We start from the raw sequence: 22,452 nt of genomic DNA, 5'->3' as shown, positions 1-22,452 counted from the left end.
GAGAACGGGGGAAAGGGTCGAGTGTGGTTTGATTGGGTTGATTGGGTGGTTTACTTGGGTGACTGGGCGATGGAAGATGGGATGTTGATAATCGATATGGTGCCTGTGTGCGAGTATGGGTGACTGGGTACAGGCAGGCAGGAAAGCAGGCTCGGTCAACGATGCCCAGCGGCGTCTTGAGAGGTTGAAACCGAGGGCGTAGGGACAGGACAGATGTCGATGAAACGGTTCGGATGCCCCGTGGAATGCACCCCTGAGGCGGTAGGCAAAAGGAAGGAAAACAGTCGAGGGAAGGGGTGGTGGGAGATGTGGAGGGCAGCGGTCAGGTCAAACGATTGTGGATGTATGTTGATGGTAAGTGACAGACGGGTGAAGCAGACAAACGAGAGGAGGCTCGGGCCTTGACTGAAGTGGATCGCGAGTGAAGAGCAGAGCAAAGCAAAGCAAAGCAAGGAGAGGGCGCCCCCAGTCAGCAGTCGGGATGGGCAGGCACCGCCGGCCCAGGAGAGCAGGAGCCAGCCTTGGCAGCTAGCGCGCCGGCAGTGGCAGTCAGACGCACCCGCACCCTCCCACGACACCGCTTCGGGCAGGGCAGGGCGCCGCAGATTGCCAGGCCCCTTCATCTGCCTCTAGTGCTGCCATTGCTACCATCACACACATACACACACGCACACATTACTTGCTGCTCTTCTCCTGCCCTTAGTACCAGCCAAACTGCTCGTCGGGCCCTCTGCTACGAGGGCCGCCGGCGCAGCGCCATGTCCAAGACGGAATAGCCGGCCCCACCTGCTGCCAGGCACGCTGATGTGATTGGCTGGCCCTCTAGCCAGTGGCGTTTCACCAGCAGCCACGGGCGATAGGGGTGCGTGTGCCTGAGGGCTGACATTGTGCCATGTACGGCGCCGCGCGGTCCTGCACCACGTCCACGACCGCCCTTGGCTAGACGCCTACCGACGATGGCTCCTTGTCGTCGCTCAACTTTGCTTTTTGCCCTTGGATCATTGGATTGCAGGCCGAGAACCTCTACGCGATCCACTCGTGCCACTGTTGGGACCTCGACTGATTGCTGAGTGCGCCATTGTCGGCTCGCCGAGCAGCAAACGAGACGCGGTGGCTTGACGGCGCTTTCATGCTCATTTAACCCCCGGAACAACCTATGCTGTACACGCCGCTGCCCGTTGCCCGCTTCTTTCGGCCCAACCACTCACCGAGAACTCTAGACGTGCGCGCCCGGCTCGTGTCCTGCTCACCCGCATACCCTGTGTACATATACGCTCCTACGCACAAGTACACACCCACACACACGTATCTATGTACTTACATATCTACACACTCACTCTGCATGCTGTCCACTCCTATGGCTTTCCCCGTCTTATATCCATAGTCCATGCATGTATGTCCTGTCTACGAACCCGACACACGGCCTGCCTGCCAGCCACCCCGCTTAACCGTTGCGCCTCAGCCTCTGTGCCGCCAACGGGTCCATTAGACACCCGTCAAATCGTCTTGGTATCCTGAGACACAGGCGTACCACCACGGAGTCAGGCAGGCTCCATCCCAAGATTCAAGACCGTGTCAAAGTTCCCCAGATTTGTCGCATCCTCCCGTCAAGTACACCCCATTTTCTGTATCCACCCTAGTATGAGCTGTATGTATGTATGTATGTATGTATGTACGTAAGCACATAGACCAAACCACCAAACCATTCTCGCAATCCTCTTAGTCATCAATGTCACGTGTATCGCCCGCTTCCCAATCTGGACATGCCCTCAATGGCCTACCAAGCTGCACGCCCACTTCAATGACCACCACCCCGCTTGATGCGCCGTCCGTCCGCTGCCTGCCGCAGAGCAGTGCAGTCGCTCCAATTGCCCACTGCCCATCACATATGGATCTCTGACGACCTTCTCGCCCGGGCCCTCAATCCATTTTTCCCCAGCTCGTGTCCACACCAGAGACGCCATGGCAGCAATGTCCCGGGACCATTGGAGGCTAGAAGGAGGGCAGCGAAGCGTCGGATGACTGTCTCTGCGGGATTCCATCCTCAATACACCTTCCAATCGCTCTTCAACCTGGGCGCTCTGTTTGCCTTCCGCAGAGAGTCGGAGCCCACTTGGAGATATGAAGCGCCGTCCTTGCAACACAGGACCGAGCCATTGGACCTTTGTACGTCCGAACTGTGAGAACTCAATCTGCTCTGCTGACAATGGTAGTGAATCAACAGCTGCCAAGCTCCCAAGTACCTCAATTCGATCGTATTTCACATTCACACGCAGTCTCGGCTCCCCAACCCAACCCACTCGCCTTTCCAAACCCCGACGAGTCCGAATGCGTTTCTACTGGGACTTCAAATGGAGACCTCGAACAGATCAGCGCGCATGCCTTGACTCGCTTTGACGACTTCAAATCCCAGGTCATATACGCAGGGGACCTATCCTTTGCTGAGCGCAACAGACTCCTTGCCAATGCCTGGAAGTCTTGTTGTCCAGCCCACTCCGATGCATGGATATACAATATTATGGTAGTGGAGCACGTGGAGAAACTTGGCTGGGATCCTTCGCGCATTCTCTTAGAGCACGAGTCGTTCGCGCTGCCTCCCATGTACACATCGCAAAGCCAAAACTTTCTCGACTGTTTAAGGAAATCTTCAGCACATTTTCCGTACGCTGCCAAAGTCTACCACGACGTATCCATGAGAGTGGTTGAGTTAGCGGGGTCTGCCACAGTCTCAAAGAACTCTTCACAGGACACCGAGCTTCTCTCCATCATTCGGCTCGCACTTCAAGGCGCTTTTCCAACTGACAACAAGATCGAGCCCTCCATAGCACAAGCTTTGGCTTTGGTCGCGAACAAGATTCAAAACATTGACATTCGAGAGGCGTTACTCTCAATCCTCACAGGTACAAACAGTGTACAGCAAAGCACAATCATATTACTTGCGCGTGCTGCCACCGACCACAAGCTTTGTGCCACCTTGGAAAAGACTCTTTCCTGTCTTCCGCGAAAGCAACTTCGATCGCTTATCCCGTCGGTTACTATATCTCTAGCCATAGCTGTTGCGCGGGAAACTAGACTGCCGCATAGGGTTCATGGGCATCCCCTCAGAGCATGGTTCAAGGTGCTTGAGCGTCTTGATAGACGCTCAGCCTCCCATGCATCTAGCGCAGATTATTTGGGCACTGCGTTTGCAGCGGTGAACAAGTATGTCTTCAGGAATAGCAACGCTAGCAGTATGCGAGGTCTTGTGTTGCTTCACGCCTTAACATTTCAATTGACGCAGCAAACACTGTATGCATCTTACAGGGAGAGGGTATTGCAGCTCATCTATGCTCCCGTACACACGCCTCAAGAACGTCCGGAATTTGAAACACTCTTGGGGCTTGTCTTTGCTCGCATGCAAAAAGAGGGTTTACCTTGTACGCCCTTGGTAGACCTGACTGTATATACCTTCACTCGCCATGCCGACTTGATGTCCGTATACCGCATCTTGTCCACACTGAAACAGCAAGGATTCGTGCTGGAAAACGCATCAAGTATCCAATCTAGATTCATAAAAAGAGCAGCCTCGCTCCCCCGCAAAACCGAGTCGATGAACGAACAAGCCCGTCAACACTACGCCTTTGCTCTGCGCACCTGCCAAAGCATAGCTGACCTCCTTATCAAACTCGTCCCTCCTTCTTCTAAATCCACCGCGAGTGCCTTGTCCCACACAAAGAAGCACCTCCTTCATCTACAAGCCCGCCGCGAATTCACAGCAATCCTCGAGCGCGCCTCCGCAAACCACGCTCTACCCCAAATCTACGCAACCACCACTGCCGATATGCCCACTTCGGACCGCACAGTTCTCATCCACCAACTCGCTCATTTCTACTCGCTCAGCACCACGCGCTCCCATCGGGAAACGTGGCGCTCGATATACTACCTCTACAGCTACCTTCAGACGTACTCGCTACCGATTGGTCCGTTGTTCACTAAAGCTGTGGTGCGCGCTGCGATTATCCGGCCCATGATGGAACATCGATTCATCAGTGCGAGGAGACTGATTTGGGTCTGTCATCTTGTGGCGAGGGTGGAGGGCGAGGATGTAGCGAAGCAGATTGAAAGTAGTTACTGGCGCTGGAGAGGTGAGTTGATTAGACATGCTAAGCGGGCGCATGATGATGCGGGGGGAGATGTGAAGGCGAAGGCTATGGTTGGGAAGATGAAAGGGTTGGGGTTGGTTTGAGAGGAGGAAGAAAGGCAAGTAGAAAAAAGATACCTGTATGTAGAGCAGTGTAAATGTTGTACAAAAGAGGGATGAAATAAACAACAAAACATATATAATTGATGATTATCAAACATCTTCCCTAATTACATTCGTTCTCGAGCACAGCAATAAGGTCATTAGTCTGCTGTGAAAGCAGCAGAGGCCCCCATTCCCTTAATACCTATCAATCAAAAACATCCTACGCTCATACTCAGACATGGCGCCCAACATGCGCCTCTCCCCGTCCTTGATAGCCAAATAGTCCCTCACCAGCCCCGGCGCCAATGCCTCATGCAGCGCTGCGTCCCTATGCAACGCATCCATTGCCTCGCCCAGACTCTTGGGCAGCATCTGCGTCACACCCAGTTCCGCGCGGTCCTCATCATCCAGCTTTGCTGGATTGACAGAGATATCGCGTTCCGGGTACGCAGATGCGGGTTCGTTGGCTGAGAGACCGAGGATACCTGCTGCCAGCAGTGCAGAGAGCACAAAGTAAATGTTTGCAGTACCGTCTAGCGCGCGGATTTCCCAGTGGCCTGGCTCAACGCGGCGGAGAGGGGTTTCGCGGTTCTGAGTACCCCATGCTACCTGTATGTATTCGTTAGAAGAGGGGGTATTTCTCTCTCTCTCTCTCTCTCTCTTTGAGTCGCTGAAAGGGGGGAAGTGGAGGGGATAACATACCCAGGATCCTCCGGACCAAGAATTATCCTTGACTCTTGCGTAACTATCTTCTTGTGGCATGGTGAATGCACAGATGGCAGGTAGGTGTCTCAATATGCCTCCCACGAAGAACTGCATGTCGCGATCTGGCGGGTGCAAACTAATGTGTGCGTGGGCTGCGGTGCCTATGCCTTCAAACGGCTGCGGGTGCAGCGTTGCTCGCAAGTCGTGCAGACTGGCTATCTGTGCAATCGCATGCCGTGCTTGGATCAATGTGTCGATGGCCAGGAGCGGTGGTTGCGGCGGCAGGACAAACTCATATTGGCCTGGGGCGGACTCGGCATGGAATTGTTGGAGCTCGATACCCATATCTTCGAGTGCAAGTACAATTTCACCCAGGAACGGCAGTTGAATCCACTGTTCGGGCGACATAGTACTCCAAGCGTGCGTCTTTGTTAGTGGCGACGGCTCTGCTTGTGAGGCATTGGTGGATGGCGACGGTGTGTTCCTACGGAGGAATGTGACTTCAATCTCAAACCCTATGAGCAGAGTGGCTGAGTAGTTGTATTGTAGGTCGTTGATAAGTATCTCCAGATTATTACGGGGATCTTCGGGAAGAGCGGAGCCGTTCTCTGAGCGCCAGTAACTAAACACCGTGGCGGCTGGGAGAGGGTCCTTGTTGTGCGTCCGGCAAAGTGAGCGTAGATCAGGCTCAACATAAATTTGACCTGTAGTGTTCATGACCGGAGTTGGGCCATCATTTTGTAAAATGCCAGTGGTGCCTCGCGAGATGCCTATACGTCTGCCTTCATTTATTATCCGTGTGAATTCTCTAATTGGAACTACACGGCTCCGAACCGTGGCTGTGTAGTCAAGCCATTGCACATAGATAAACTTGATATTTGGATTATTCTCCATGAAGCTTTTAAACAGTTCAATGTCGTATACTTGTGGAACTTTTGGTGGTGGAGGGAAGTTTGGTGGTGCGTAAGGAGAAGCCGACTCGCTGGCGCGCTGAGGAGCAGTAGTCTGAAGGAATGCAGGTACGCTGGGTCCTGGTGTTGCAGTCGGTGATTGATATGGAGAAATTGGCGTATTGGGCTTTGCATTGTACGTCAACTGCTTCGGCGATGACTGTATATTCTCATCAAACACTGCTTGATAGCGCAGGTCATAGAGGACATTAGAGTTATTGAACATGATATCTTTCGTCATACCAATGGCTTGGTGAGGAGTAATATCACCTCTCTGGATGTATTCGAGGAGTATCTAGCCTGATCAGTATGCTCTAGAGATGCAATATAGCATGTAGTTCATCTTACCTCGAGCCATACTTCGCGGAACTGCACATTAGCAAGCCAGAAAGTCTCTGGGAACCAATGACCGTCACTAGAATAGAGGAGCTTGCTACCAGGAACCAACTCCAAGGCTTGACGGAGCACCGCTCTCTGACCATCTCTGCTGACCATGGGGAAGACTTCGCCAATATCCAGATATACATGGCGATAAACAGTTGCAAGGTAGCCCGCTTCGCGTGTATATGGATATGCCGAGTGAAGAATGACAAAGGGAACTTGAGGGTAATTCTCTATCAGCGGCTGAAGAAAGGCAGGGTTTGACTCCAGCAAGTTGATGTCGTTGTCGCCTAGGCCGGTGTGCAGCTGGAATGGTTTCGCAAGCGAATCAGGATGCGGTAACCGCTCAGAAAGTATCTCGAGCGTTCGTAGCACTAGGTAGTCATTCAGAGGTTTCTTTTCCATTCGAAAGTTGCGTTTACGAATGCAGGTCTTCACGTAGCGCTCGAAAGGGTGGCTCACTGCTTTTGCAGCTTCCTCGTATTCAGGTTCAATATCCAGCCCCGTCCGGTAGCATACGACAGACTTAAAACCAGCAACATTTTCGTCCTCTACGGCCTCTTGAATGATTCTCTCAAAATCGTCGGTAAAGTCGGTCCAGATCTGTGGCAGAAATTTACTTTTCGCCAAGTCGTCTTCTGATGCATCCTGCACAAGACTTTCCATCAGCCGCTCAGCGACAGTTTCGATACGCACGATGCGTTTGGTAGGTGCCTTGGTATATCGGTCGTGGTAGTTGTAAGGGAAGACTTTGTCTGGCAAAGCAAGGCCATCATCAATGAGCAATGCGTGTACGTTTTCAAAACATCGTTGGTGCAAACGTTCCGAGTTGCTTCGAAGCCATTCCACTCTCTGTTCAAGGATCTCTTCCCAATCCGCGTCCTCTCCACACTCGTACAGTAGACGTAGTTGCTTAGCTGCTCGTAGATGAGAAAGCGACTTGAACGTGTCTCTCAAAGCTCTACCTTGAGCTTCTGTAGTGATTGTTTCGAATGGTATTGTGTCTATATGTTGAGGCAGGATAAGATTGTGCGCGTGATTGTCGATGATTGGATAGTTGTTGACGACATGCCGCAGATGATCAACTGTGGGCCGAGCTGGGGATGTGGTTTGGCTCATGGTGTCTGTCGATAGCTAGGCGCATATAGTTTCCTAGCGCGCCGATGTATTTGCTAGTATATTGTCTTTCAAGTACTTCAATGGCGCCTGCTTACTCTTGAGAACTCTAGAGGAATATGCTGGTTGGCTTCTTGTTTGTATGCTTTGGGCTTGGGGCGTTACAGGCAAGGCCTAAGCCAAGTTTGTTTCTGACGCCGTTTTCCAAGGTCAGTCAGATGACGTCAATGCAGGCGGAAGCTGTGGATGGGCAGACTGAACTGTGCAACATGCAAATGCCCACACGATGTCCCATGAAAGGATAAAAAAAGTAGATTAGTTGCTACGGCAAGGTCGGGCTGATCATAGTAAAGCAGGGAATTTTGTCGGTCTACTAAGAAATGCAGTCGAGAAGTGGGGCGGTGGTTCGATGTCGGGCGCATCAGCTACCCCTCCAACATATGCGCAAACGTGAAGTCTGTAACCAAAAGACTGCGTTACATTGCAACCCTTCAGTGTTGATGATGGGACTAGAATGGTAGAGCTGTCAACTTTGCAGGAACCGGTTGTTTGTGTCCGTATATGATGAATACTATTCGGATAATTAAATTGATGATATTACAAAGCATAGCATACATCAGAAGTATATCGCGTGCAAGTACAGAGGTCAGATTGTAATGCGTCTATAATTGCACTGCATATCTACATCGATTATACAGATACGCATGCCCGTAATTACAATTTCTTTCAGAAAAAAGGACATTCCATGACAGACCACACACGGTGGTATAGGATATAGAAAAACGAGTGATACAAATGGGAATAAGCGCAAACCCACGCAAACAATGCAAATGTGAAAAACTACAAGGTCAACCCACAACAACCCAATCAAATAGCCCTTCTATCAAGAAGAGTTTTTCATCTACAACAGGATCATAGCCATACCTGAAGCAACGGCACCAAGCATGTAAAGACCGAGACCAAAGACACCGTCAGTGGAGAGGGCAGAAGCGGCGCCAGTAGAGCCAGAGCCAGAGCCAGAGCCAGCGGAGCTGGTGCTGGAGGCAGCAGCAGCAGCACCGCCAGCGACGGAGCCAGTGCCAGCAGCACCAGCCTCCTTGAGAAGTGAAGCACAGCCGGAAGCAGTAGGGCTAGGGTTGGCAGACTGGGTGGTAGCCTTGCCCTTGAAGTTGCAGCCGCCGCTGTTCTTCTTGGCGTAGGCATTGACAGCGAAAGAGAGCTGCTCACGGTTGGAGCACATACCGTAGACACCATAGGGACCAGAAGTGGCGTTCTTGTTGATGCCTGCACAGTACTCGCCGTCCTTCAATCCGCAGACGAAGCCAAAGATGTCGCCAAAGTCGTCCTCATCAGTCTTGTCGGCGACGACACATGAGAGGGTCTCCATCATGCATGAGCAGAGGTTAGAGTTGGCAGGAGGGGGGAGAGGGTCGGACTCGGCCTCCCACTTTCCAGCGGTGACCTTGGGGCACGAGGCAGCGGCGGTGTTGGTAGGTTTGTAGTCAGCCATCTTGACACCAACTGGGGTAGCCTTAGCAATCTGTGAAGACAGGTTGTCGAAATCGTCGTTGGGTACAGCCTTGCCGTCCTTGATAGAAACGAGACCTGGAGATTATAAGTATGCAGTCTTAAGTAATTTAACAGAAGCAAAAAACTTACCAAACTCGTTCGCCTCCTCAAAGTACATGTAGACGATACCGCCAGACCAGGTGTTAACCATGTCCTTGCCATAGAGAGCCTTGACCTCGGTGAACAAACGGGGGCGGGGGGTGTTGCAACCGTATTCGGCGAAGAAGACGGGGACGTTGTACTTTTCAAAGTTCTTGGTCTGAACGTCAAAGCCGGACTTGGTGAAGGAAGAGTCACCACACCAGGAGTAGATGTTGTAACCCCAGAAGTCGATAGCGCTGTCCTTGTCACCACAGTCGAAGTAGTTGGCCATGTTCTCACGAATATCGGCATCGTCGTTGGTGGCATAACCAACACCAATCTCGCGGTAGTTCTTGCTCTTGATGTAGGCCTTGGTGTCACGGACAGCGGCCTTGACAAATGCACTGGCAACGGTGTTGTTAGGCTGGTTACTAACCTCGTTACCTGCAAAGAAACCAAGGGTGTTGTCAAACTTCATCATCTCATCAACAACGCTAGTGTAGCGATTGTAGAGATCGACAGTCCAGCCAGGGTCGTCACGGTTGATAGACAGTCCAGGCTCGGACAAGTCAGCAACGACGTAGATACCAGCATCTGCGAGCTGGGTCATGCACTCGGTGTGGTCCTTCTTGGGGTCAATAGCGTAGACACGAATGGTGTTGGTGTTGAGCTTCTTGAGCATAGCGATATCGCGCTTGCATGCTGACGAATCAGCGAGGGGGTCGGTGATCTTGAGCGAATCGGTCGAAGTGGCTGTGGTGTTGGAGTTTACTTCCTCTGCTGGTTGTGAGTCTTGTGTTCTGATCTTGGCCTGCTAAATGCTTACGTTGATAAGCAACACCCTTCATGAAACTGGCTCGGCGTTAGCTTGGCTTGGATAAAGTGGCGAGGGCGTTACATACAATTGTTCACCACTGTTCTTCATGAAGAACTTTTGCCCCTATTGTGAGCTGTCAGCTACTGGTGTCGCAACCCGTCGCGCGACATGTTACCTTGATGACAATAGGGTCAACGGCAGCCTGCACGCCTGCGAGCAGGGCCGTGGTTGCAATGAGTCCGCGCATATCGATAGGGAGAGCACAAGATGTTTTCCAAGAAGTGTGGTTGGGGTTGGCAAGAGCTTAGGTTGGTTCGCCGAGAATCAAAGGCAGAGCGCGCGTCTTGGGGCGTTTGGTAATGCGCAAAATGGGTCAAGGAGCGTGGTGCAACAGCAAAGAAAGCTGTATGCAAAAAGGAATTAACTTAAACACTGAATGATTGACTGGGTAAAACAGAAGAGTGAGTGAAGAAACAGCTCTGAGGCACAACGAGTGAAGAAATCTAAGGCCGACCAAGCATCCCAAGACAGATCCACAAGCGCTCAGCTGTACCCCTGATGCTAGCCCTGTTTCGTACTAGCGGCACAAGCGCAGTTCGAGACTGCGAGGCGCTCCATTGTTCATTGCACCGAGTTGAGGGGGCGTCAGCATATCGCGTGTTCGCCACGAGCTGCAGAACATATGTTTGTGCTAGCAAGAAACTACCATGATTACTTGTCCATGACAGCACGACGACAAACCCTCGTCTGGCTGCTTGTTGGTGTTTGTCCGAACATCTGGGCAAGGACATTGGACTCATGCGACGCGTATGCACAATTTCGCAGTCTCCACCTGGGATTCGCCAGTCGCCCCACCGCCCATCATGCTGCTAAATTGGGGCTTGACGTTTTCAGATACCTTGCTGCCGCGGCGCGCATTCCCGCCCCTCCGTATTGGATCTACGGAAGCGATATAGATGATAGGTGGGTATGAGAGCACGCGATGGTTCAGATTGTGGGTAAAGAGCAGTAGCGGTGGCAATCGGAGGGAGGCAGAATGGTACGCATGGCTGCACCGCCGCGCAGCGTGTCGCGAAGAGGGGCCGGATGGAGCAGTTGTTGGATAGGCGGGTTTGTGCAGGTGAAACGTAGTTCTTAGGGTGGCGGAGTCGCATGCGGGCGAAGCGGCCAATCGAACGAGGCTGCGAGCGCTTTTCCAACGCCGCTCTAGTTGGTGGCAACGAGCCAATGTGCTTGACGGGGTTCCTGGGTGGCACCGCGTGTGCGTAGTGTAGTGCATGTATGGATGTGGCAAGTCTGTCGGTATTATGTAGAGTGGTTACTTGGACAAACGTCAAGGGGGTGCGTTCACGCTGAGTCTCCTATTTTGCGCGCAAAGGGCCATGGTGCATAGGAGGGCGGCGGACATTTTGGGCACGTGGCAAGAGCGCAGGCGATGTTTATGTACATATGTATGTATGCATGTATGCATGTACTATTTGGATATGTACATAGTAGCGCAGTTGTTATGTAACGAGAGGGACGAGCGCAGGCTAGAGCGAGCCAGTGGTTATCGGTGGATTTCACGGTGCAGCGGTAGAGAAGGTGTAGTGTATGTACTTAGTATACAGTAGAGCACACCTAGCGTAAGGACTGTCCATGGAAGGGAGGGAGAAAACCGGATCTACAAGGACTGCAAGTGGGCGTAAGAATGAGGGCGAGCACAGCCTCCCGGCCGGAGTGCCGATTTCTTGCTTCTGCAGAGCCTCTCATTTGCCAGCTGCTCAACACCCAACCGCCCGAACTTGGAAACTGGGCAGTCTAATATAGCTCACTGGCTACTGGGGTCTACACCGGCTTTGGTAGCAGTAGCGCGCTTTTCTTACCGCAGTGTCGTCATGCCGCGATGGTTTTGCCTCGAGGGCCTCGCCCGGGTGCAGCTGCCAACGGCCCATTTGTCGACGAGTGGCAGCCATGCAGGCCGTGGCACTAATCAGGCTGTCGAGCACCGAGTACACTACATGCATTGATAGTTTTTTTGTGGCGGCGTTGCAGGCAATAATAGTAGCAGACGCCCAGGGCGGAGGCAGCGGACAGCGGGCGGACGGAGCAGGCCTCAACAGCGGCACCGCCCTCCCCCCTTTGCACGACGCCCGGCGCCAGCAGGCTGCAACCGTTGAATTGAGCTACGGGCGCGGGCTAGGGTGCAGCGGAAGAAGAGCGCCACGTCGATTGCATTTGCGATAAGGGCCGGGCTACTGCTATCGCCGGACGAGCGCGAAGGCGGCTCGCCTGGTGTGGTTTGATCAGCGCGGGGCCTGTCGATGGCGCCGCTGCGGTGTGTCGCTGCTCCGGACGTGGTCCAGTGCCGGCCCTCGCCTCAACGCACTGTCATGACGTGACATGTGGAGTGGGTACCAATGTGAAAAGCCAATGCAGTAGCGACACCTGAAGGGAGCACACAGACAGCAAGCCGCGGACAGCCCTGGCGGTGGGAGCGAGTGGAGAGCAGCGAGGCGAGTCGAGGCGAGGCGACACGAGGCCCAAGGAGAAGGGGGCGGTTTGGCAGACAACTGGGCGTAAGCCTCGTGCTTGTCCTGTCTGCCATGAAGATGCAAAAGTACACTCGTTCCTACTTACTAATGTAAGTATGTACACACACATAAGGCCGCCCGGTCTTGTAGGGAAACACGCTTCGGGCGTATACTATCGCCTGCCATCAGGCCGGTGCACGGCACCCCTTCCCCTCCCAATGGTGAGCGAGAGTGAATGTACATGGTACATGGTACTGCTCAACGGGAGCGGCCTTGTATTATCGATATGCAGGCAGATCGCAGATCCAAGAGCCACTGCAGACTGGCTGTCGCGCCGGCACTAGGTAGGTATACGCTCGCACTCGCAGGGCAGGTTTTTTTTTCCGCCATGGCGCGCAGACTTGATCGAGTCGCGGTGAGGACCCGAGACGTGTTGGATTGCCCATGCGGGCGGCGGGCATGCTTTTGTACTGCTGGTGCAGTCGTCGTAGACGCATGCCGTTTTTAGAGGGGCAACGCAATGCCCGGCACGTCACGGCCACGGCGGCGGATGGGGGCACCCATGCACACCCACCGTCTGACGGCGTTAGACCAGCTTGGCAGGCCTGCCTTTCATTTTCAGGGGAAGCTGCTAAAAAGCTCTTTGCCTGCCCATCCACATTCACTACCGTCGCTCTCTCAACCCCTCCCCCTCCACTCCCCATTGTCTGCTGTCCCGTTTCTCTGCATTGCCTCTCGTTTCACCGCGTCGAGGTTGTGTAGTCCATCTGCGGACGCTCTCGACTATCCTGGCCGGGAGCTACTACTGCTACTGCTACACGCAACCCTAATCCATCAACGCCCTGCGCAGAGCAAGCGCCTCGCCCGCCGCGCGTCTCTCCTGGCAACCACGACGCCCCCCCAGCTGCACCTCCAGCTATCCACTCGCTAGCAGCATCATCACCACTACCACGGCCATAACAACAATTCTTCCCCTCCTGTGCTCCGCCACTTGCACACTCGGCCCTTTCCGAGCAGCTGCACCTCTTACTACTACCCTTTCGCACCCCAAAGCGGCCTTTCACTCGTTCTCTCACGCATTGCACGCCACTGCACCAAGCATCAAAAGCACCTTGTCGTGCGGCAGCTGCAATTCCGCTATTTCCTCACTGCCGCTTGTAATGCCCATTGTTTGAGGTACGTCCGCCCTTCCGGCGCCGGCTGTTTCAGCCCTCGCCGCCCAGCCCCCGCGACCGTTACTGACAAGTCCGCCACGCAGATTCTACACACAACCCTAATAGCTTCCCACGATGTCCGGACATCCGCAGGGAGGCCACTACGACGACGGCTACGGCCACGCTCCTGCCCAGGGCCAGGGTCAAGGCCATGGTCAGCAAGGCCAGGACGCATACTATCACGATGACCAGTACGCCCAGTATCATGATGATCGCTCTCAAGGCCAGTATGCCCAGGGCCAGCACGGTGACGCCTATTATGATGAGTCGTAAGTCTTTGCCACGCCTGTCATTGCCCAGTGCATGCTGCTAACCCGGCTTGCAGAGCTTATTACGATGGCCAGCACGGCGGCCAATACCAACAAAATGGCTACTACGACGATCGAGGCCAGCAGGGCTACCAGGACGAGTATTACTCTGACCAGTACTACGATCAAGGTGGCGCGCAAGATGGTCAACCTCCTCGCCGCCGTAATGATTCCGAGGAAGACTCCGAGACCTTCAGCGACTTCACGATGCGCTCCGACATGGCTCGTGCTACCGACATGGACTACTACGGCCGTGGCGACGAGCGCTATAACAGTTACGCTGAAGGAAACCGCGGATACCGCCCCCCTTCGTCTCAAGTTTCATACGGCGGCAACCGCTCCTCTGGTGCTTCAACCCCAATCTACGGCATGGACTACTCCAACGCTCTGCCCGCTGGTCAGCGATCTCGCGAGCCCTACCCGGCCTGGACCGCTGAAGCCCAGATTCCTTGCACCAAGGAGGAGATTGAGGACATCTTCCTCGATCTGACTGCTAAGTTCGGCTTCCAGCGTGACAGCATGCGCAACATGTACGATCACTTGATGACTCTGCTGGATTCACGTGCATCCCGCATGTCGCCAAACCAGGCGCTGCTGTCTCTCCACGCCGATTACATTGGTGGTGAGAACGCCAACTACCGCCGCTGGTACTTTGCGGCCCATCTTGATCTGGACGATGCGGTTGGTTTCGCCAACATGAACCTTGGAAAGGCCAACCGCCGAACTCGCAAGGCCCGCAAAGCTGCAAAGGCCAAGGCAGCTGCTGAGGGCGGTAATGAGCAAGAGACACTTGACGCTTACGAGGGAGACAACAGTCTCGAGGCGGCCGAATACCGCTGGAAGACCCGTATGAACCGCATGTCGCAGCACGACCGTGTGCGCCAGATTGCGCTCTACCTCCTCTGCTGGGGTGAAGCTAACCAGGTCCGTTTCATGCCTGAGCTCACGTGCTTCATCTTCAAGTGCGCCGATGACTACCTCAACTCGCCAGCTGGCCAGGCTCAAACCGAGCCAGTTGAAGAGTTGACCTACCTCAACAACATAATCACGCCCCTGTACCAGTACTGCCGTGACCAAGGTTACGAGATTCAAGATGGCAAGTATGTTCGTCGCGAGCGTGATCATGCGGCCATTATTGGTTACGACGACATGAACCAGCTGTTCTGGTACCCTGAGGGTCTTGAGCGCATTGTTTTTGAGGACAAGTCTCGCCTGGTCGACATTCCCCCGGCTGAGCGATACTTGAAGCTCAAGGATGTCGTTTGGAAGAAAGTGTTCTTCAAGACGTACTATGAGCGCCGTTCATGGTTCCACATGGTTATCAACTTCAACCGTATCTGGGTCATTCATTTGTGTTCTTTCTGGTTCTACACTGTCGCCAACTCACAGCCACTCTACACCAAGAACTACCAGCAACAGTTGAACCAGACACCTGAAAAGGCAGCCACCCTGTCCGCTGTCGCTCTAGGAGGTACCCTCGCTTCGTTCATTCAAATCTTCGCCACCATTTGCGAATGGTGCTACGTCCCTCGTAAATGGGCAGGTGCTCAGCACTTGACTAAGCGCCTTCTATTCCTCATCCTCGTCTTCGTTGTCAACGTCGCTCCTAGCGTCTACATCTTTGGTATGGACAAACGCACTGGTACCATTGCCAACGTTCTCAGCGGTGTTCAGCTCGCTATTGCTCTGGTTACCTACATCTTCTTCTCGGTTATGCCCATTGGCGGTCTCTTCGGTAGCTACCTGACACGCAACTCTCGCAAGTACGTTGCCAGTCAGACTTTCACCGCTAGCTACCCCCGCCTCACTGGTAATGACATGTGGATGTCCTACGGTTTGTGGGTCCTTGTCTTCGCGGCCAAGCTGGCTGAGTCTTACTTCTTCTTGACTTTGTCCATCAAGGATCCCATTCGTATCCTCTCCCACATGCAGAAGCCCAACTGCTTGGGAGATGCCATCCTCAAGGACATGCTCTGCAAGTACCAACCTCGAATCCTGCTCGGTCTCATGTACTTCATGGACTTGATTCTCTTCTTCTTGGACTCTTATCTGTGGTACATTATTGCCAACATGTTGTTCTCCGTCTCTCGCTCCTTCTATCTTGGTGTGTCCATCTGGACTCCTTGGAGGAACATTTTCTCTCGTCTGCCAAAGCGTATCTACTCAAAGGTTCTGGCTACGACTGATATGGAGATCAAGTACAAGCCCAAGGTTCTCATCTCACAGATCTGGAACGCCATCGTCATCTCCATGTACCGCGAGCATCTCCTCGCCATTGACCACGTCCAGAAGCTTCTGTACCACCAGGTTCCGTCTGAGCAAGAGGGCAAGCGCACCCTTCGTGCACCTACCTTCTTCGTGTCTCAAGAAGATCACTCGTTCAAGACCGAGTTTTTCCCAGCACAGAGTGAAGCTGAGCGTCGTATCTCCTTCTTCGCCCAGTCTCTCTCCACTCCTATACCAGAGCCTCTCCCGGTCGACAACATGCCTACTTTCACCGTCCTGATTCCCCACTACGGTGAGAAGATCCTGTTGTCTCTCCGTGAGATTATCCGTGAGGATGAGCCTTACTCCCGCGTCACCCTTCTCGAGTACCTCAAGCAACTCTACCCTCACGAGTGGGACTGCTTCGTCAAGGACACTAAGATTCTCGCCGATGAAACTTCTCAGTTTAACGGTGATGACGAGAAGAACGAGAAGGATACCGCTAAGAGCAAGATCGATGATCTTCCCTTCTACTGCATCGGTTTCAAGTCCGCCGCTCCCGAGTACACTCTCCGAACTCGTATTTGGGCCTCTCTTCGTTCCCAGACTCTCTACCGTACCATCTCTGGTTTCATGAACTATAGTCGTGCCATCAAACTTTTGTACCGTGTCGAGAACCCCGAGGTCGTCCAGATGTTCGGTGGCAACTCTGACAAGCTGGAGCGCGAACTCGAGCGCATGGCCAGGCGCAAGTACAAGATCTGCGTGTCTATGCAACGTTACGCCAAGTTCAACAAGGAGGAGCGCGAGAACACCGAGTTCCTTCTCCGTGCCTACCCTGACCTGCAAATTGCCTACCTTGATGAAGAGCCACCTGCGACTGAAGATGAAGAGCCTCGCATCTACTCTGCTCTGATTGACGGTCACTCTGAAATCATGGAGAATGGCATGCGTCGTCCCAAGTTCCGTATTCAACTCTCTGGCAACCCCATTCTCGGTGACGGCAAGTCTGACAACCAGAACCACTCTATCATCTTCTACCGTGGAGAATACATCCAGCTTATCGACGCCAACCAGGACAACTATCTTGAGGAGTGTCTCAAGATCCGCAGCGTATTGGCCGAGTTCGAGGAGTTGACCACTGACAATGTCTCGCCCTACACCCCTGGTCTTCCCAACACCAACTTCAACCCAGTCGCTATTCTCGGAGCTCGTGAATACATTTTCTCTGAGAACATTGGTATCCTTGGTGACATTGCTGCCGGAAAAGAACAGACATTCGGTACTATGTTTGCTCGTACTCTGGCTCAAATCGGTGGCAAGCTCCATTACGGTCATCCTGATTTCCTTAACGGTATCTTTATGACTACCCGTGGTGGTGTCTCCAAGGCGCAAAAGGGTCTTCACCTGAACGAAGATATTTACGCCGGTATGTCCGCTCTTCTCCGTGGTGGTCGCATCAAGCACTGCGAGTACTACCAGTGTGGTAAGGGTCGTGATCTTGGTTTTGGCTCCGTTCTCAACTTCACGACCAAGATTGGTACTGGTATGGGTGAACAGATGTTGTCCCGCGAGTACTACTACTTGGGTACGCAACTGCCTCTTGACCGCTTCCTGTCCTTCTACTACGCTCACGCCGGTTTCCACGTCAACAATATGTTCATTATGTTGTCGGTCCAGTGCTTCATGTTCGTCCTCATCAACCTCGGTGCCCTCAACCACGAGATTATTCTCTGCCAGTTCAACAAGGACATTCCTATCACGGACCCGCAGTGGCCCAATGGCTGTGCTAACCTGGTTCCTGTCTTCGACTGGGTCGCTCGTTGTATCATCTCCATCTTCATCGTGTTCTTCATTTCGTTCGTTCCCCTCGTGGTTCAAGAACTGACTGAGCGTGGTTTCTGGCGTTCTGCAACCCGTCTGGCCAAGCACTTCGCTTCTGGATCGCCCTTCTTTGAGGTTTTCGTCACCCAGATCTACGCCAATGCCCTCCACACCAACTTGTCATATGGTGGTGCCCGTTACATTGGTACTGGTCGTGGTTTCGCGACGGCACGTATCCCATTCGGTATCCTCTTCTCTCGATTTGCCGGTCCGTCCATCTACATTGGTGCTCGTTCCTTAATGATGATCATCTTCGCTTCCATCACCGTCTGGGGACCGTGGCTCATCTACTTCTGGGCATCCACGCTATCTTTGTGCCTTGCGCCCTTCCTCTTCAACCCCCACCAGTTCTCTTGGGACGACTTCTTCATCGACTACAGGGAGTACCTCCGCTGGCTGTCTCGAGGCAACACCCGTTCGCACAGTGCTTCTTGGATCGGATACTGCCGTCTCTCTCGTACACGTATCACTGGTTTCAAGCGCAAGGCACTTGGTGACCCCTCTGCTAAGCTCTCTGGCGATGTTCCTCGTGCCAACTTCACCAACATCTTCTTTAGCGAAGTTCTCGGTCCTCTAGTCCTAGTCGCCATTACCGTCGTGCCTTATCTGTTCATCAACGCTCAAACCGGTGTCACTGACAAGCGCGATACTTCCAAGGAGGCCGCTGGCCTCCCTGACCCCAAGCCAAGTGGTGCCTTGGTCCGCATTGGTATCATTGCCTTGGGTCCTGTGGCTGTCAACGCTGGTGTTCTTGGTGGCATGTTCGCTCTGGCTTGTTGTGCGGGTCCTCTGCTCAGCATGTGCTGCAAGAAGTTTGGTGCGGTCCTTGCTGCCATTGCTCACGCCATTGCCGTCATTGTGCTCCTCGTCTTCTTCCTGGTCTTGATGTTCCTTGAGGGTTTCAGCTTCCCCAGAGCCCTGTCTGGTATGATCGCTGTCGTCGCCATCCAGCGGTTCTTCTTCAAGCTCATCATCGTCCTGGCGTTGACCCGTGAGTTCAAGGCTGACACCGCCAACATTGCCTGGTGGACTGGAAAGTGGTACACTATGGGTTGGCACACCATCTCCCAGCCTGGTCGTGAATTCCTCTGCAAGATCACCGAACTTGGTTTCTTTGCCGCTGACTTCATTCTTGGCCACTGTCTGTTGTTCTTTATGCTGCCCATGTTGCTTGTTCCCTATGCCGACACATTCCACTCGGTCATGCTCTTCTGGCTCCGACCAAGGTACGTTATTCCTTTCTCTTGTTGTCAAAAGCTCTTACTAACTTGAACCTAGTCGTCAAATCCGCCCTCCCATCTACTCGCTCAAGCAGACCAAGCTTCGCAAGCGCCGCGTTGTCCGCTATGCCATTCTGTACTTTGTCATCCTTGTCGTGTTCCTCGCGTTGATCATTGGTCCTATTGTTGGCTCCAAGTTCATCACGATCCCAGCAAGCCTTGGCCGATCTCTCCCCTTGGAGATCATGCAACCTACTGGCTACAACAACAACGACACGACAACAAGTACGACTGGCAGGTGTATCCGCGGCGAGTGCCCGGTCTGGAACGGCGATGCCGACTCGACGGGAGGTGGTGGTGGTGGAGCCGCCGCGACCGATGCTGCTGCCCGCCGATTCCGTCGGTACATGGCATACTAAAAAGTACAATTTGTGGATCCTTGTTTACTACCTTTGCACCTTGTATTGTACGACATGGGCGAAGCATGAGCGCGATTACCAACTTTTGGGTCCTGTAATGACTGTAATATTCGGGTCGAGCGTTCGATTTTATCTTTCTGATTGGGCGTTTGGTGGCAGGCGTGGAAGTGTCCATGGCCCTGCTTTCTCTCTTTTTGAACAATCATGTCTGCTTCTGCAGCAGGCTTGACTGCACATATACTACAAACGGGGGTTGTTTTGGTTCATCATGGGCAGGCGAATATATTAGAAAGCGAAATCCATTACTGTTGAATATTTCCAGTGCTTTGAAACACATCTGACTTTGATTTGTACCGCGTGCTTGTAAAGTGATGATTAGGCTGCCTAAGTATGCACTTGGTGTGATTGGGTCAAGACGTGCTGGGGTGAAATTACCTGACCATTGAATAAGGACCACAGCGCTGGCTGCCCCTGGCACTTCCGTGCTTCGCCGCAACCCCCGAACTTGTGCATGCAGCGCTGTCCAACCGCCTGCCTCGTACCACACCTTCACCAGTCATGGATCTCAGTGAATTGCAAAATGCGACTACGCGCTTCATTGCGGACGCCAGTGCGCAGTTCAATCGCATTCCAGGCTCCGCGATTGCTGTCCGATACATCAAGTCAAGTTACCGCAATGACCCCGTCCGCAGCGCCGTCGAGTTGTTCCTGTTCCTCTTCGCGGTGCGATACTTGCTTGCACCTAAATACAGTACTCAGAAAAAAGTGCAACTGACTGATGCGGTATGTTACGCGCCTGTCCAGCTGGGGTACGGTGTGGGTGCACGCAGAGACAACTAACGAAGAAATAGGAGATTGATGAGCTGGTCGACGACTGGACACCGGAACCGCTTGTCGCACCTACAACCGCGCTCGAAGAATTGGAAAATGAGAAGCGACCCGTCATTGTTGGGTACGACACACGCAGCAACAATAGCCATGTCCCCAATGCTAACCTGTACTGTGCAGACCGACGGGCCCCAAGTCCAAGCTCTCCAACGGCCGCACCGTGACGAACCTCGCCTCGTACAACTTTTACAATTTTCTCTCCAACGACACCCTCAAAGATAAAGCGATCCAAACACTACGGACCTACGGTGTCGGTCCCTGCGGCCCACCAGGTTTCTATGGTACGCAGGATGTGCACATGAAGACCGAAGCCGACGTAGCTGCACATCTCGGTGTGCCTGCTTGTATTATATACGCCCAATCTTTCTCGACTATTAGCAGTGTCATTCCTAGTTTCAGCAAAAGAGGTGATATTATTGTCGCCGACCGTGCTCTCAACTTCGCAGCGAGGAAGGGTATACAGATCAGTAGGAGTACTGTTAGATGGTTCGAACACAACGACATGGATGACTTGGAGGCCGTGCTTAAGAAGGTTGTCAAGGAGCAAGCGAAGAAGCCACTGACTAGGCGATTCATCATTACTGAGGGTTTATTCGAGAACATTGGAGATGTCGTGAACCTCCCCAAGCTGGTACGTCCATGGCAACCTCCCTTGGTTTTCAGGCGTGTGCAAGGATTGGACTAACAGTGCATACAGATTGAGCTCAAACTCAAGTACAAATTCCGCCTCATCCTCGACGAAACCTGGTCCTACGGAGTCCTTGGTCGCACCGGCGGCGGCGTAACCGAAGCACAAAACGTGGATGCTGCAGAGGTAGATATGATCATCGGTTCTCTCTCAGGACCTCTTTGTGCAGCAGGAGGTTTCTGCGCCGGCAACGAAGAGGTTGTCGAGCACCAACGCATTTCTTCGGCCTCATACACCTACTCTGCCGCCCTCCCCGCGTTGCTCAGTACTACAGCCAGCGAGACAATCAGCATGTTACAAGAACAACCGGATATTTTAACTGGACTTCGGGAAAACATCAAGGCGATGAGAGGACAGTTAGATCCCAGGAGTGATTGGGTTCGATGCAGCAGTTCTGTGGAAAACCCAATGATGCTGCTTGTTCTCAAAGAGGAGATTATTGAGACTAAGAAGCTGAGCATTGACGACCAAAATCAGATCTTCAGGGAAGTTGTTGACGAGGTATGTTCTGCCGTCCTGGGTCGTGTATTGCTATGCTCTCTGGGGAGCATAACGATCACGTGACAAGTTTTTCTTCCTACTAACGATATTCAGTGTCTCGCAAACGGCGTCCTTATTACCAGACTCAAATCCTTCCCCCTCGGCATTGGACTCAATCCCAAAGATGCAGGGTGGCAGCCTACTCCTGCGCTCAAAGTCTGTGTTACAAGCGGGTTGACAAAGAAAGAGACGGAGAAGGCTGGAACGATTATCCGACACGCCATTACGAAGATTGTCAGTCGGCGAAAGTAAGGGTACTTGGGATATCACATTAGATCACGAAAAGTATTGTGAGCACGGTGTCGAATGGCGTTTTCTGCTTGCTGTGTCACTTAGCAAGAAGCGTTTCGTATACACTGTAATAATATACTTTCTACATATAGATATTGGACGTGGCGTAGATGAATTTGTAATGCATAATAAGTCTTATTCGTAGTATCAGGGAGCGCACTTGTCTTCAGCTTACTTCAGTTGTAATTGGTGTCTCCATGAGCCAGTGCTACACGTGATCCTCAAGCTGTAGGCAAGCCCGAACCCAACAAAAGGCTCGAGCACCAAGAGACTTAATACATTCAAACGCTACCGAATACTGCCGGTTCAAGTGCCGAACTGGCATACAGAATACATCATGGCCCAAGGGGCTTAGTGATCACATGTGGGATGGAGCATGTGGGTGTTCAGACATGGGAGTTTGCGTATGTGTGTGTGTGGCTGGTTTGCGCCGCCCCG

The 22,452-nt window shown here is 53.0% G+C and overlaps 5 protein-coding genes across 5 annotated transcripts; 3 read left to right on the top strand and 2 right to left on the bottom strand.

Moving 5' to 3' along the window:
* Positions 1 to 1,807: 1,807 nt before the first annotated feature.
* COCSADRAFT_134746 (uncharacterized protein) lies at positions 1,808 to 4,225 on the top strand (the record flags this gene model as incomplete). The annotated part of the gene is made up of 2 exons (XM_007698052.1): positions 1,808 to 2,166; positions 2,214 to 4,225. The coding sequence occupies exons 1-2, from the start codon at positions 1,821 to 1,823 to the stop codon at positions 4,223 to 4,225; spliced, it is 2,358 nt and encodes a 785-aa protein (XP_007696242.1). The 5' UTR covers positions 1,808 to 1,820.
* Positions 4,226 to 4,322: 97 nt separating this feature from the next.
* COCSADRAFT_275765 (uncharacterized protein) lies at positions 4,323 to 7,490 on the bottom strand. The gene is made up of 3 exons (XM_007698051.1): positions 6,229 to 7,490; positions 4,928 to 6,175; positions 4,323 to 4,834 (listed from the first exon to the last, which is right to left on the bottom strand). Exons 1-3 carry the CDS (start codon positions 7,378 to 7,380, stop codon positions 4,421 to 4,423), a joined length of 2,814 nt encoding a protein of 937 aa, XP_007696241.1. The 5' UTR covers positions 7,381 to 7,490; the 3' UTR covers positions 4,323 to 4,420.
* Positions 7,491 to 8,088: 598 nt separating this feature from the next.
* COCSADRAFT_275749 (carbohydrate-binding module family 43 protein) lies at positions 8,089 to 10,365 on the bottom strand. The gene is made up of 5 exons (XM_007698050.1): positions 10,020 to 10,365; positions 9,930 to 9,967; positions 9,854 to 9,879; positions 9,037 to 9,804; positions 8,089 to 8,982 (listed from the first exon to the last, which is right to left on the bottom strand). The coding sequence occupies exons 1-5, from the start codon at positions 10,089 to 10,091 to the stop codon at positions 8,279 to 8,281; spliced, it is 1,608 nt and encodes a 535-aa protein (XP_007696240.1). The 5' UTR covers positions 10,092 to 10,365; the 3' UTR covers positions 8,089 to 8,278.
* Positions 10,366 to 13,426: 3,061 nt separating this feature from the next.
* Positions 13,427 to 19,694, top strand: COCSADRAFT_275710 (glycosyltransferase family 48 protein). Its single transcript, XM_007698049.1, has 4 exons — positions 13,427 to 13,533; positions 13,616 to 13,840; positions 13,897 to 19,194; positions 19,247 to 19,694. The coding sequence occupies exons 2-4, from the start codon at positions 13,647 to 13,649 to the stop codon at positions 19,605 to 19,607; spliced, it is 5,853 nt and encodes a 1,950-aa protein (XP_007696239.1). The 5' UTR covers positions 13,427 to 13,533; positions 13,616 to 13,646; the 3' UTR covers positions 19,608 to 19,694.
* A 403-nt stretch (positions 19,695 to 20,097) lies between these two features.
* COCSADRAFT_134735 (uncharacterized protein) lies at positions 20,098 to 22,165 on the top strand. Its single transcript, XM_007698048.1, has 5 exons — positions 20,098 to 20,390; positions 20,459 to 20,559; positions 20,616 to 21,126; positions 21,193 to 21,684; positions 21,778 to 22,165. Exons 1-5 carry the CDS (start codon positions 20,166 to 20,168, stop codon positions 21,973 to 21,975), a joined length of 1,527 nt encoding a protein of 508 aa, XP_007696238.1. The 5' UTR covers positions 20,098 to 20,165; the 3' UTR covers positions 21,976 to 22,165.
* The last annotated feature ends 287 nt before the right edge of the window (positions 22,166 to 22,452 follow it).

The sequence above is a fragment of the Bipolaris sorokiniana genome (genome assembly GCF_000338995.1).
Source record: "Bipolaris sorokiniana ND90Pr unplaced genomic scaffold COCSAscaffold_2, whole genome shotgun sequence".
Classification (NCBI taxonomy): Eukaryota; Fungi; Ascomycota; class Dothideomycetes; order Pleosporales; family Pleosporaceae; genus Bipolaris; species Bipolaris sorokiniana.
The sequence above is the reverse complement of the archived record's forward strand: the minus strand, read 5'-3'. Positions and strand labels throughout refer to the sequence as shown.

What these genes read in the sequence shown, in the direction of transcription:
- COCSADRAFT_134735 (XM_007698048.1), top strand. Translation starts at nt 20,166, where the DNA reads ATGGATCTCAGTGAATTGCAAAATGCGACTACGCGCTTCATTGCGGAC. An exon ending in AAGTGCAACTGACTGATGCG is followed by an intron (nt 20,391 to 20,458) that starts GTATGTTACGCG and finishes ACGAAGAAATAG; the next exon opens with GAGATTGATGAGCTGGTCGA. An exon ending in TCGTGAACCTCCCCAAGCTG is followed by an intron (nt 21,127 to 21,192) that starts GTACGTCCATGG and finishes CAGTGCATACAG; the next exon opens with ATTGAGCTCAAACTCAAGTA.
- COCSADRAFT_275749 (XM_007698050.1), bottom strand. Translation starts at nt 10,091, where the DNA reads ATGCGCGGACTCATTGCAACCACGGCCCTGCTCGCAGGCGTGCAGGCT. An exon ending in AAGAACAGTGGTGAACAATT is followed by an intron (nt 9,880 to 9,929) that starts GTATGTAACGCC and finishes ACGCCGAGCCAG; the next exon opens with TTTCATGAAGGGTGTTGCTT. An exon ending in TGAGGAGGCGAACGAGTTTG is followed by an intron (nt 8,983 to 9,036) that starts GTAAGTTTTTTG and finishes TATAATCTCCAG; the next exon opens with GTCTCGTTTCTATCAAGGAC.
- COCSADRAFT_275765 (XM_007698051.1), bottom strand. Translation starts at nt 7,380, where the DNA reads ATGAGCCAAACCACATCCCCAGCTCGGCCCACAGTTGATCATCTGCGG. An exon ending in TCCGCGAAGTATGGCTCGAG is followed by an intron (nt 6,176 to 6,228) that starts GTAAGATGAACT and finishes TGATCAGGCTAG; the next exon opens with ATACTCCTCGAATACATCCA. An exon ending in CTTGGTCCGGAGGATCCTGG is followed by an intron (nt 4,835 to 4,927) that starts GTATGTTATCCC and finishes GAATACATACAG; the next exon opens with GTAGCATGGGGTACTCAGAA.
- COCSADRAFT_275710 (XM_007698049.1), top strand. Translation starts at nt 13,647, where the DNA reads ATGTCCGGACATCCGCAGGGAGGCCACTACGACGACGGCTACGGCCAC. An exon ending in GACGCCTATTATGATGAGTC is followed by an intron (nt 13,841 to 13,896) that starts GTAAGTCTTTGC and finishes CCCGGCTTGCAG; the next exon opens with AGCTTATTACGATGGCCAGC. An exon ending in CTCTTCTGGCTCCGACCAAG is followed by an intron (nt 19,195 to 19,246) that starts GTACGTTATTCC and finishes ACTTGAACCTAG; the next exon opens with TCGTCAAATCCGCCCTCCCA.